The sequence below is a fragment of the Poecilia formosa genome, unplaced genomic scaffold, assembly GCF_000485575.1.
Source record: "Poecilia formosa unplaced genomic scaffold, Poecilia_formosa-5.1.2 Scaffold135, whole genome shotgun sequence".
Classification (NCBI taxonomy): domain Eukaryota; kingdom Metazoa; phylum Chordata; class Actinopteri; order Cyprinodontiformes; family Poeciliidae; genus Poecilia; species Poecilia formosa.
In genome coordinates, this window is record NW_006800074.1 from 1,019,532 (window position 1) to 1,033,497 (window position 13,966).

General features: G+C 43.4%; 1 protein-coding gene across 5 annotated transcripts; it reads right to left on the reverse strand.

Moving 5' to 3' along the window:
• brpf1 (bromodomain and PHD finger containing, 1) lies at positions 1 to 12,844 on the reverse strand. Of its 5 annotated transcripts, none has more exons than XM_007562345.2 (16): positions 12,586 to 12,844; positions 9,965 to 10,752; positions 9,104 to 9,293; positions 8,730 to 9,017; positions 8,085 to 8,602; positions 7,262 to 7,451; positions 7,018 to 7,149; positions 6,777 to 6,905; positions 6,181 to 6,562; positions 5,375 to 5,677; positions 5,013 to 5,264; positions 4,774 to 4,921; positions 4,395 to 4,528; positions 2,957 to 3,072; positions 2,691 to 2,845; positions 1 to 1,039 (listed from the first exon to the last, which is right to left on the reverse strand). In XM_007562345.2, exons 2-16 carry the CDS (start codon positions 10,705 to 10,707, stop codon positions 856 to 858), a joined length of 3,864 nt encoding a protein of 1,287 aa, XP_007562407.1. In that variant the 5' UTR covers positions 10,708 to 10,752; positions 12,586 to 12,844; the 3' UTR covers positions 1 to 855. The 5 variants fall into 5 exon arrangements, with proteins under 5 accessions (XP_007562407.1, XP_007562410.1, XP_007562409.1 ...); XM_007562348.2 differs by lacking the exon at positions 12,586 to 12,844 and adding an exon at positions 12,312 to 12,386; XM_007562347.2 differs by lacking the exon at positions 12,586 to 12,844 and adding an exon at positions 12,218 to 12,305.
• Positions 12,845 to 13,966: the final 1,122 nt, after the last annotated feature.

Genomic DNA, 13,966 nt, shown 5'->3' on the forward strand with positions numbered 1-13,966 from the left:
TTTTTTTTTTATTTATTAAACTTGTATTTTTTTTATGCAATCTGTGTTATATAAAAGTTCTACAGCCGTCGGCCTGTGACTAAGAGACATGGAGACGATCATGTTTCAGTTTAGTCCTCATTATTGACTGATTCTACAGGTCAATGTGACAGGAATACTTTTTTACAAATCTGTAAAAAAAAAAAAAAAAAAAAAAAAAAGACCGTGAGATGTGCAGCTGCTGGAGTGACAAACAAAAAGTTTAAAGAATAAATTACAGTAACGTTGATTTGCCTGCAAACAGGCTGCAACAGTCCCTTCTTCTGCTCCTCCGACTCCACACACACACACACAGGTATGCTTTTGTCCTTTGGAAGGTGAGGTGTGTGTATATTTACTCTACACATAGAACATGCATTTACCTGTTTGAGTGTAAGATTACCTGTGTGAGTGAATGTGAAGAAAGGACATGGGGGAGGCAGAACTGTGTATGGACCATAGTGTGATATTATACCTACATTTTAAGTCTGTAAACCATTATTTCACTTTTGTTTTAAACATATACAGACCACGTACATTAAACATTTTGATTCATGATTTGGAACATTTTCTTTTTCATCATCATTATTAGCAATATCCTTATTTTTAATCTTCTTAAATACAATATTTTTTGTTTTTTTTTTCTTTACATGTCTGATTAAATATGGCTTAGTGTGAGTGAATGTGTTTTGGGGCCAAAGTAGTGGAGTTTTTCCTTCCTACTAATTTTCCTGCTTGCTTTGTTGTCTTTGTAATCCATGACAAAGGGCTGTGCTCCCTTAATGGATGCATGAAATCCACAAGTTTTGCAGATTTAGACTGCGTGTCTGTTTGCAATCAGTCACTGTCGCTGGTTTCGCTGCTGGGGTCTCCCTGGACTTTGCTGCGGTGTTGCATGGCACGACTGTAGGCCACCGAAACGGATTTACGAATGTTGGATTTCCTGCCCTCAAGCATCTTCTCCTTGTCAAGTTCTTGGTCCACACCAAGCGGCACCAGCTTGGATCGTGGCAGCCACTGCCTGCGAAACACACAAACACACAGGTGCATCTCAATCCAACTGAAAAATCAGTTTTAAACAATGTCATTCATTTATATTGTTTTTAAATGAAACTTGTTCATTAAACGGAGATATTTTTCAAGTATTTAATTTGTTTTATAACTAATAGTTAATAACAGTTCCCAAATTTACTTTCACAAAATAAATTAGGTATGGCAAGAAGAAAAGATGGTTTTTAATCCAGAAATGTTATTTTATGATTTCACATTCGCGCAACAAGGAGGGAAATCCAAAAAGTGAAAGGTAAAAAAATAGTGGTTTTCAAAAACAAATAATAGTAATGAAAAAATATTTATTTATTTATTTATTGCAGCTCAGCAAAGTCATTAAAAATACCTGACAAAGTTCAGAGAGGAAGGGACAAACCGTGTTTCAAAATGTGCTCTAGCAAGAAGGAGATAATTGTAAATTGGGTTCTAGATAATTTTTCATTTCTAAATTCCATACATTTTTAAACATACATTTCTAAAGCGCACATCAAATACTTTCCAGTAAATTTATGACAAATACATTTATAGTGGACCACCTTTACATATGGAACCTGCAAAAAAATCACCAGCTGAAAGAGGAAAGGATGGAAAAATCAACAGAAGGTCTAAAAGGAGTGATTTAGAAGCAAATGGTTGGATGGATTGACTGTTGCTCTGTGGTTCAAAAGGTAAAGTGTGAAGTTACCACAGTCAGAGATGATTTGCTGCTGGTGTTGTTTCACTGAGTTTCATCAAGGCTCATATGAAAACATTTGATATTTTAGAGCATTTCATGCTAGAGATACCAACTTCATGTTCTAATAGGACGTAGCTGCCCACACTGCCAAAGCTCATGTAGCACTGATACAGTAATTCATGTAGAAGGAGACTTGACCAAGTATTGTTTGTTGCATGGGCATATTTTAGTCAATAAGCTGACAATTTCATAATAACAACCCCATCGTGACAAAATATTCTGGGGTTTCAGAAAAACTGAAATTCAGAATTTCTTAGCTCTAAGCCATCAAAATGAACAGAAATAAAAGCTGCATATGTCATTCTGAGCGCACTAAATTGACTACGAGTTTCATTTTTACTGTCTCAATACTGAAATAAATGAGCATTTCTATTGAGATGCAGATGTACGTGCATAAATTAGTATATTGTGCTAGAATCAATATTAGTGTAATTAAAATGCCTTTTCAAACAAAAGGGGTCTTTGTCTCCTTCAGCAGACTTCCTGATTCTTTGCAGAGCGTGACCTGGAAGAACTTCAGCTAACCTTTTAAGATGAGAACGAGGAAGGATTTCAGCGCACGAAGCCGTCACCCTTCTCACGCTTCGTTTTTCCTCATGAATTAAAGCAGTGTACACGATGACCTAGAAGAGCAGGTGCTCTTTCCCTTGCTTTGTATTCTCAAAAACCACGTTTGGCCTATATCTGCTACGCGTTCCGTCGGCTCATGCTTCGCAGCGCGAGCGCTGCAGCGCCGCTTTGAAGTTTCTGCAGCAGAGTCATGCACGATTCTACGCCCAGTCACAACCAGGCCTGATTCGCTTGCAAAACAAAGTTTGACCCGTATCAGATGGAAGGTTGCAAATGTCAGCGAAACGTTTGAAACTGCTGGATTCAGAACACTGACCAGGTTCTTTTGTTGTCGAAGAAGAGGACGAGGAACAGGTGCTCCCGGGCTTCTTGGGTCATTTGCTCCCCGAGTTTAAGCACGTCTAAAGGCGGTACGGGTATTGGGACTCCGCGGTGGAACACGCCCTCCCTGGGCATCTTTGGGTCGATGATCTGCAGGTGAACAGTGGCGTGGATGACGATTAAACGTACATTTACTATAGACGGGTGAAGTCAGGTTGCTTTGATGCAGTTCTCAGGGTTAGCACAATTTTTCTATCTCACCAGAGCAGGATACGAAGGATAGCCTCTGCACTTGGCCCAGACCAGATCCAGAGCTTCCAGAGAAGAGTAGTCGTCAGACGTCATCCAGCATCCTGACCGGTCCCGGCCACGCACCACTGACGGCAGCAAGAAAAGCCAGCGTTACGCCATTTTTATTTTCTCAGTACAATGAGCTCATATGTTATCTCATTGTCTTCAGCGTTTACTACAAAACAAGTACTTTCTGTTCAAAAGGAGTAAATCACCTTCTCATTGTGAAATGTGCAGCAACAACACGGATTAAAAAAGTTATGTAAACCAGATAAAAAATGTTTATTTTTTTTGGAAGCGGCACAATTCAGTGTTTCTCAAGGTGAGAAAAATGTCTTGCTTTTTGGTGGAGCATGTTACGTTTCCTTCATTCAGGCAACAACTGCAGCAGGTGCCATACTTCCATGTAGCAATCAAAAACAGGAACAAGATGTTAAGTCTTGTTTCCTGTACACCCAACACTTCTTTAGCCCAAGGAAACTAAATAAGACAGGTTGACTCTTGCCGTTAAACCGTTTCCTGCTTTAAAAAAAAAAAAAAAAATCATCACTGCAGAAATCCCCAGGTTTAGATATGAACCAACTAGTTTTGATTATTTGATTAAAAAGAGCTAGGACTTTTTTTTTTATTTTATTTATTTTTTTGCTACTCTTAGATTAGAGCAGAATAAAACTTTGTGGTCACATTCCTGGTAAAAGTATGAATATCCCTTGAACTTGGGATTTTATGTGACAGCAGTAGGAAAATAATAAATGATTTCTAACATTTTTTAACATTTTTATTTGCAAAACAGCTTGACCCTCAGTCAGACTGAACAGGAATTTTCAAGTCAAAGCACACAACCAGACTGAAGATGAAACAGCATAGATGTCTGGAAGGAAGGGCAGAGCAGACTTCATTTCTTCAAGAATCTGTGCTTGCAGCAAGACACTGCAGATCATCTACAAGTCTGTTGAGAAGAGTGAATCGTCTTCTGCCAGCAATGGCCTTTTCTTGTTGGTTTTTACAAACTACCAGTGTCCAAGGTGTTCTCGAATCAACCTGAGTCCTTCCTAGATCAGCTCCACTTATACAGAAGGTAACTACATACAGGATCACTTTATTCACCAATAGGTGAGTTCAAAAGGATTTTATTTGAGGGTAGAGGTGAAGAGATGGGGAAACTCAAATGCAGGCCAATTATGCAAGTACTCTACTGGTGGTGAAGCATTAAACTCTAAAGCAAAATACTAGTTTAGGTTTAGAATAATTAAATTAGAAATTTGATCAAGACTCAGACTAATGTCTCCATCAAGTCTTACAGTAATCTGACTCTCAAAGGAAATGAACTGAAACAACGTTTGAAACGTTTAACACCTTCATGTGCGCTTTGCAGGGTTTCACAGCGTGTGTGTGAGCATGTGCTTACAGTGCGAAACGCTCCGTGATCCTCCAACTGAGTAGGAATCATTTTCTGTGCCCGATGTTTCCTCACTGCTGTCCTCATGGAAGGTGGAACGAGAGAACGACGCCTTTCCTCTGCCTTGCTTTGAGGGCGTAGTGCTGGGGGAGGAAAATGCAGGAAAAGCACGCCCGTCAAAACTCAAAGCTAAACCTAACAGAGCTTTTCTTCAATGAGCCTTTCAATGAAAGGCTCTGCTAGCGTTTTCTTCTTTTTTTTTTTTTGAGAAGAAAGCACTATACGATTTGTGGTTTTGGTTTTCACTTTCTATGCTGTTGTTCATGAACCAACAGCAACACATGGGATTGTGGGTACTTTAGATCAGAAGCGCTCGCGCATCAATCACCTGGTCCTGTCAGAAGCGGCGCTGCTGCTGCTGCTGGTTGTGGACTCTGAGTCGGAGCTGGATCGAGGCAGACGGGGCTCGTTTCTGTACACACGGAAGCTTTCAGTCACAGGCTGGTTTCCTGTATCAAAGCCGTTGCTCGGTAAACCTGAGGGTAACACACGGAGGCAGTGAGTCACTCTGTGACGCAGGAACTGTCACATGATTAAAGGCGCAGTGGCGGCCACGGTGCGCCGCACCTGGCAGGAGGTCATCGTTGTCGCTGTCGCTGTCGGAGCTGGAGGTGCTGTGCGGGGTGCGGGGTCTCTTCCTGGGCCTGCTGCTGGACAGCAGGGGCAGCTGCGGGGGCCCGATGGGGCTCTGGTTCACCCCTGGCCCGGCGTAGCCCATGTCTCGGTTCTTTGGCGGGCGCCCTGGTCTTTTGGGAGGTCCGGCCATTTTTTGGTTCTTCTTGGAGAAAAGCACAGAAGTCCGCCGGCCAACCTCGGGAGCTGTGGAAGATAAAACGCGAGATAAAAATGGCAAAAGATGAAAATAAACATTTTGTCAGGAGAATCGCACTACACGTCATATTAATATTTCAACATTCCTATAGACATACCCTTTCCTCCAATCTCCTGGCTGCTGCTCTCTCCCCCCTCGTCATGGTGTCCCGCAGATGAAGAGTGATGCGGGAGAGAAGAACTGCGATCCCCCGCCGACTCACGGCCCCCCATGATGGAGCTCACCTCCCGCTGGTGCGCTAGCTTCCTCCGGATCACACTGATCTCCTTCTTCAGGGCTTTGGCCCTGCGAGACTGGCCGATGCTGTGCTTCCCGGAGTTGACCTCATCAAGGCGCGCCTGCAGGTAATGCAGCTGCTCGTCCAGCGGCAGCCGTCGCCTGTTCTCTGGCAGCAGCAGGTCTGGGAGGGGCAGGGAGAGCAACACTTACAGCTCGTCCACCAAACGGGCAAGAAAACGCTCAGGTTCAACAGCATAGGACTAGAGCCGTCATGTGAATCGTCTCTAATTGCAATTGAACACACTTGTTAATAGAAAATGCTGTTGATGACGTTCATGTGGAGAACAGAAGCGGTGTCGATAGCCCAGGTCCTTTAATGTTTTCGAACCAGTGAAATTCAGCACAGCAATGACAGAGGCGCCATCTGCTGGACATTTCTCTAAGCTACGTGAACAATATCTTCATCTGAACCGTTTAGCTTTATTTTATGACAAGCAAAAAACTTTTAAATGAAGTATATATTATATAGCATATATATTTTAATGAATAAGAATTTTTTTCAAATCTATTCACAAGACAATAATAGATCTATAAGAAAGGCATGTCTTCTTTAAATATTCAGCGCTTTGCCACTTCTCCTGATCACAATAAGCCAAGCAATCAAAGCAAAAGCTGGGAGCTTACCCTCTTCATTAGAGGACAAAGGTCTGTCTCTGTCCTGTTCCCTGTCCCGCTCTCGGTCTCGGTCTCTGTCTCTGTCTCTCTCCGGCTCACGTTGGCTTTCTGGGCTCGAGTCTCGATGAAGATGCATGCCCGACTCATAATCGAAGCCGATCCGTTCGGCCTGGCGCCTGGCCGCTCTGAGGACGACGGCGCCCATCTCCCTGAGCCGCAGGGCGGCTCGGTAAAACACCGTGTCCTTGGCGTTGTACTTGAGGCAGTTGTTGACAATGAGGCCAAAGTCGGCCTCGAAGGCCTCGAACGTGAGGTAGCGATGGGACTCCAGCAGGTTCCACATGGTCTGGAAGTCCATAGGAGTGTCAATGTGCTCCAGGTAGTCCGGCACCTGTTGAACGGAGGGAAAGGCTCGGACTGAGGAACAGCCTGATGGAAAAGTCTCCACCAGCATCATTTAGACGTGCAATTCTAACCTCTGCGCTTGCAACTTTAAACCAATATCAATGCAGCAGCATGGTCTAATTTTATATGTGCAAATAAAGAGGGAAAACTTTGAATGGTTTTTTTTTTTTGTTTGTTTGTTTTTCTGTCAGCACATTTACCTCTTCGAGGGGAACAGGCTCAGTGAAAAAGTTGTTTGTGTCTCTTTCCTGTAACTGCTCCAACGTACTCCTGAGAAGCACCAGGAAGGGAGTGAGCTGCATCTCCAGCGCCATCTGCTGCACTTTAATCTAAACAGGCACAGTTGTACACCTGTCAGCTGCAGCGGATAAACCGACATTCGTGCATACACAATTTTATTATCACAATAGTGTAAAAAAAAATATCCGTTCTGAGCCTCACCGTCTCCCTCTTGAGCTTCTCCCTCTTGCGGATGAGCTCCACCAGCAGCCTGGCTCTCTCCAGGTCATGTCTCAGTCTCTGCCAGGCCTTCAGCTGCTCCTTTAAGGCTGTCTGTTTCTCCTCGCTGTCCCTCTGAACCACAAATGTGATGGAAAACGTTAAACAAATAACAAAAACCGTGTTCATTTTAGTTAATGGGACAACCCCCCGCCCCAAACAAATAGCAAGAGGTGGACATGTTTACAGGGGGAAGCTGCGCTGCGGGCTGCGGTGGATGCGGCTCCACGTGGCGCTGAGATGGCAGGTGGGTCTGGAGCCGCCGCAGAAGAGGAACGCCGTTTCGACTTTGCCTCTTCAGCGTCCAGTAGCTGTGGAGTCGCTGCATGAACTGACTCTTCCTGGGCACCGTCAGATTACTTGTGATTTTGCTGAGTCTGCAGAGAAGCAAACACTAATTTACAGCGTCACACAGGAGTATTCACGCTCCCTTGAACTTTATCGGTTTGTGACGTTACCACCGCAAACACTTTACTGGGAGTTTTTGTTGCAAACCGACACAAAAGAGCGCTTCACTGTGAAGTGGAAGGAAAATGAAAGATGATTTCCATTTTCCTATAGAAATTAAAATGAAACAAAATGAAAAGCGTGACATCTGTAGTCGGCTCCTCCGGATGAATGCTTTAATCGAACAACCTTGTTAAAGTAGTTTCATGGGCATACGCCTCAACCAGATTTGTAAATCTGAGATTTTTTGCTTTTCTTCTCTGTGATTTGATCTAAACCACTGCTGTTCTGGGAGAAGGTAAACTTCCGCCATGGCCTAAGTTATTTTTGCAGACTTCCTCCTGTTTTTAGCTCCTTCAATCTTCTCACCAACTCTTAGGGTTGTGAAGGTTGCTGACCTCTGGTCTATCTCATAAAATCCCATTAAAATAAGTTGAAACTTTGTGGTTTTAATTTGAAAAAATGTAAAAAAAAAAACAAAAAAAAACATAAGTAAACTTTTGTAAGACAGAATATACAGTGACAAATATAGTTCTGCCTGAGCAGGTGAACTGCACATCTACCTGTGGGGAGGTATGCAGGGCACAGACACCACTGGTGCAGCAGCTCTCCTCTCTGCCAGGATCTTCCTCGCTCTCTTCATCTTCAGCCTGGATTTGGCCTTCGCCCTCTTGGCCCGCTCAGAGCTCCAGCCCTTGGAGTCCTCGTCCTGGCCGAGGCTGGGCTCGTCGTCGTCCTCCAGCTCCCCTTCGCTGTTGGACGAGCCCATGCTGGCCCCGCCCACTCCGGCGAGAGGCCTGGCCGACCCCGGCGGCGTGTGGATGTCGCAGTACGCCGTCTTGCGCACGCTGAACGACGTGCCGTTAGCCCCCGTTTCTCTGACCGGCTCCATCTTCATGTAGAGGCCTGCCTGCTGGGCACAGGTGACGTGGAAGGCCGTGTAACAGTTGGCTTTGTGGCACTGGATGCAGGCGCCTGAGCCACGCTGCTTGCAGATGTAGCAGGTGAGCTTCCAGCGGGCGGCAGGGATGTGCTCGATGCTGTCGATCGGCTCCAGAAAGACCGTGTTTGCAAAGCAGACCTAGGAAATGGGAGAAAAACATTTTTTATTATTGGGGCAACATGAGAAACCAATCAAAATCTCTGCAGTTGATTTGCAAAAAAAAATAAATAAATAAATAAATTAAAAAAATTAAAAATCGCTTCACCTCCGGGATCCAAAGCGCACAGACTACATGAGCCCAGCGCCCGTCATCCGTCTGTTTGAAGGCCCCGCCCTTATTAGGACACAGAGCACAGTCCACCGCTCTGCTCGGCGACTGCAGGCAGCGCCGACACAACCACTGACCCTCTGGGATGTAGGGAACGCCGTAGCATTCCTGGTGAACCGCCAGGTTGCACATGTCACAGAACAGGATGACGTTGCTGTTCTGACACTCGCCGTCATTGCAGATGCAGCAGACGGCGTCCTCGTCGATCAACGTACTGGGGTCCGCCTGGGGGGGACGAGCAAACAGAACGGGTCAGAGTTCAAATTCGCAGGTGAATGCCTGTAATGTCTTTAGCATGCGAGTTCGGGTACCTTGTTGTGGCTCTCAAAGTAAGACTCCTTTTCTAAGCGGTCCATGAGGTATTCAAAGACCTCCTGAGGGATCGGCGTCACTCCGTCACGTCGCCGTTTGTCGTTCATGATGCCGAGCCAGATGTAGTCCTCCTCGTCCATGTCGTACTCAACCTCTTCGTCAAGCTCTTCCACAGACTTCTCAATGTACCTGAAGCCCGGAGGCAGACAGAGGAGGAAATGTGGGCAGAAAGAAAAATCTATCACAAAACGTTTAAAGCTTCTAAATGGAATTACTAAATATTTAAACACGTTGTATTAAAAAACAAACCCATAACTTGTTTTTCTTCACTTACGTGAAATCAGACTTAACTTTTGCTATTTTAGGCCAGTTAGGATTACTAAAATGATTACAAAAGTTACTTGTAGTGTTTGGTCATAATGATCACAGTGCTCGCAAGCCCACAGCCTACCACATGTGGGTGTAAGGTGGTGTCAGCGTCACGTTGTGGGGGCACTTTGCTGCAGTAGGAACTAGCACACCTCACACAATAGATGGGATCGTGAAGAAAAAGCGTTTTCTAGAAGAGTGAAGCAGCATCTCAAGACATCAGCTTGGTCACAAATGGATATATCACATAAACTACATGGATCAAAAGGCAGTTCTGCCAAATATTAAGGAAATGTATTTAAACATCTGAATTCCATAAAAGATTTAAAGTCACCCTCATTATTCTGACATTTGATAAACTGAATTCTTTTGAGGAAACCTAACTAAAAGTGAAAAGTTAAGTCTAATTTTATTTTTAGACAGTGAAAAAAAACTAACCTACCTAAGCCATTTAAATATTAATGAATCAAATTACAATCCTAGTTGCACACCTGTAGTAGGATAAAGTCCGAGTAGGGGCGTCAGGTCTTTCTTGGTCCAGTTCTCTAAACACTGCTTCTGGAAGCTTGACAGCAAGACCGGACTGCGGGTTGTGATGGTGAGACGAACCGTCCTTCTTCTTATCTTTACTTTTATGCTTCCCGGTCTTTGGCGTGGCTTTACCGCCGTTAGAGGACGGGATATCAGAGCGGTCCTTCCCGCTTCCTCCGACTTCACTGCCTCCAGCCCCACTGTCACTGCCGTTACAAACCCCTCCTCCAAAACTGCCTGCGCCGGACGGCGGTGCGTCCTCGGCATCGCTGTCTTCCTCGGACACCACATCAATGTTCTCAAAGATACTGATGCGGTGAATGCGTCCCTGAATCTCCAGCTCCACCATGCGCTGCGCCTGAGCGTAGGTCATCGTCTCCCTGCCAGGGGAGTGAGAATGGTCTGACCGGTTGGGGCTCCCAGGTGCGTTTCCTTCAGGACTAGGTCCTCCACCTCCGCTGCCTCCAATGTCGTCCGGGTCCCCCGAGGCGGTCAGCGAGGCACGAGGAGGGCGGCCCTTCCTCTTCTTCTGGGGCACAGCGGGAGCAGGAGTTGGGTTGTCATGGTCATAGTGGTAGAGGTGATACTCTATGCCGCTGTAACTCTTGTAAACCTTACGACAAGTCTCCACTGGACACTCATACGGCGGCTTTGTGGCCCGAAGATTATGACAGAATGTCTTCACATCAAAATCTAGTCCCATGGTGCCAACAACCTCTTCAGGGGCAACTGAAGTTCAGCTTTACATCTGAAGAAAGAAAAAAAAACACAAATGGAAACTATGACTTCAAAATAAATGGAATATAAGGCTGCACAATATCAATATGAGCAATGGGTTGGGTTGTAATTGGCTGATATTGTTTTCCTCAATCTTTTCCATTGTTTCCATTATCATCATGAACCACTGTGTTGTGTATATTCTGTTAACAAAAACTGATGCAATTTTTTTGGCAACAAATGTCTATATTTTTTTTATGACAAAAACTATTTTAATCAAGCATTATGATGCAGTGGAAATATAGCGTGGAACAGCAATTAGAAACTTGATCTTCGTACGCATGTTTGTGTATTAAAAAATATAAATCTAACTCAGGTGCATTCTCAGATCAATAGGTGTAACGTTGATGTAAGGGAATTATAACCCTCAAAGACACTAGGGCCTAAAAAATACATTTCTCTATGACTACTTAATTCAGTCAACTAAATTTACAGTACCTTTAGTCAATTAATATGTAGTAATGTTTGGTTGACTAAAACTGAAATGACTACAACTGATCACACTGTGACTGTAAAAAAATCCCATTTTAGTCAAGCGATTAGGATAGAAATTACATGAGTTGTCAGAATTAACTCGGGTTGGGTCTGTGATGCACAGATGATCTGATCTAGAGCCCACTGACAGCTGGAATAGGCTCCAGTTACCATGGAAACATAGAGGTTTATAGTAATGCTAAAAAATGAAGCTTCCCCATTTTGCTATTTTGTAATTTTCTTTACAGTATGTAACAGACATGAATACCATCAAATACAATCTAATAATTAATCTATACTGCTGTCACATGACCAGGAAATAACCCTCTAAAAATGTAAACACACTCCAACAGGGAAACAACTTATGTTTCCCTTTTACCCGGTGACAGGTGCCATTCAGGTCAACAAATAAAACGTTTAAGCAATAAAACAATCAGGAAAACGTCTGACTGTGAATTAGGACATGAGCTTCGGTTTGGCTAGGGGGAAAAAACTTAAAAATCAACTTAATTCAATTGTACACCGCGAAATATACAGTAACTCGGCAACACAACCATCTAAATGCATGCTAACATTAGCATTCTGGTGTTGCTTCTCTCCAACAATGAACTACAGTAGCAGGGGGCTTTAGCCAACCTGCTAACAACAGTTAGCAAACCACGATTTCTACAAACTTCCAAAGGAGCAGAGGAATAAATACTTTACAGCCTTTACAAACAAACAATCCAGACATTAAAAAGCCGTTTAAACTTTAGCTCAATACCTTATTCCCGTTGGTAACGTTTAAGGCTCGTGCGTTAGCTAAACTCACGGAATAAATGTTAGCTAAACAAAGGTAGCCGTTCCACAGCCGTTCCAGACCGTTTCGGTAAGAAATAGTAAGGACTAAATCCAAGAACAGAGTCTGAACTGTTCTCGTTGTAAACATTCAGACCCAGCGTTTCCCTCCATAATCACCTCACCCTGTGGATTCCAGAAAATAACAGCAAACGTTCGATTTCATGAAGTTAGCGAACTGCAACAGTAAGTGTGGTTGGGTCCAATGCCGAATCTTACCAAGCGCCACAACTTCATTCATGTGAGATTTTTATTTCGGCATTAATATGCTTTGGTATTGTGATGTAGAAAAAAGGCTGGCGTGCTTATTTTGCATAATAAGGGGAGCTACCCGCGTCACTGTCTTTTCAGGGCACAGTGGGTTATGATGGATTACAATAATTAGCACAGGATCACAACTTCAGCAAGTTTCTGACCGTGAAAATGTGACCAAAAGTAACCCTTAAACACCAACACAACACTTCCAGACTGATACTTTATTTTCAACACTTACTACTCCACGTTCTTCAGGAAATACTGCGTGCTTCGGACACCTCACAGCAGGTCAGGAGGGTTGCAGGTCGCTTTTAATTCATTAGATAATCCCAGAGGAGAGCGTGGAAGGCGTACATGCAGTAAAATGTTTCATGAAACGGCATAACATCCAGATAGTTTCATTGTTTGTGCAATAATGGAGGAACTCTGATGAACAAAAGGGGGGGACAACCATAGCTGTAACGCTGCTTCGCCGTAGACGCGGGTTGACACATTCACTACGCAAACCAGAACGATTTTACATTGGACGAGACATAGGGACGCAATGGGCGGAGGTTTCTTCTGTGATTGGTCGGAGGAATTGGAATGCGTTTCGTGATTGGTTGATAGAATCAAAATAGTTTGCACACACATAGTAATGAGCTACCTTTGCTGCTTAATGAGTCTATCTTTGCACCGTCCATTCCTGCTCACATAACTGATATATGTGTAATCTATTTTCTATAACTAGTGATTTTTTTTACAGGGTCGCACGGGGGCTGGTACATGTTACCATCGGCCATTGGGTGAGAGGTGGGGTACCCTTAAACAGGTTGCCATTCGATCACAGAACAAGCAACCGTGAATACACATACTGTATCCTAGGGCAATTGAGAAATGCCAATTAAATTAATAGCCATGTTTTTAGACTTTGGGAGGAAGATGGAGTACCTGGATAAAATATGCAGACTCCATGTGCAAACTAATCTGGCTTGGATTAATGGCTTCTTTCAGCCCTTGTTGGTACTCATGTCATTGCGGATATTGATACCATTTCAGCCAGCAAATTCCCAAGGTATTTTCCTTTTAGGTAGAAGAGTACCTAAACATGTCTGCAAGACAGGGAAGCAAGTAAACTAGTTGGAAGATTCAGATTTAAAGTAATCTTTTTTATTTTAAGTGCATTTCTTCTGAGTGCAATTACTGTTATTGTTTTGGAGTGGTATTTCATTTAAGGTCTTCTGTGAAGGAAAATAAAAAAATAAGGTGATGGCAACGAGTAATTATAAAAAAAAAGTCAATAATTATAACAAAATGTCTGTTTGTTGTAATAATATCTGGTTCGATTCACCTTTTTGCAACAAAACCTTGTAGATTGGAACAGAATTTCCACCCAGTAGCTACATAAACAACTTGTTATCTGGAGTCTTTGCTATAAACATCATTCAATTTCCTGGCTTATTTGTCTTATTATTGCATAATGCATGTTTTCCTAATGTTATGCAGCTCAACTACACAAATATACAAACCAAAAAAAGTTTTCTAGCTTGTCACTGAAGATTTTTTTAACCACACTAAATGTCAAATATCTCAGTTTGTTTTACTGTCCAGGTTTTGCATGTGGAAATAAAGACAATTAA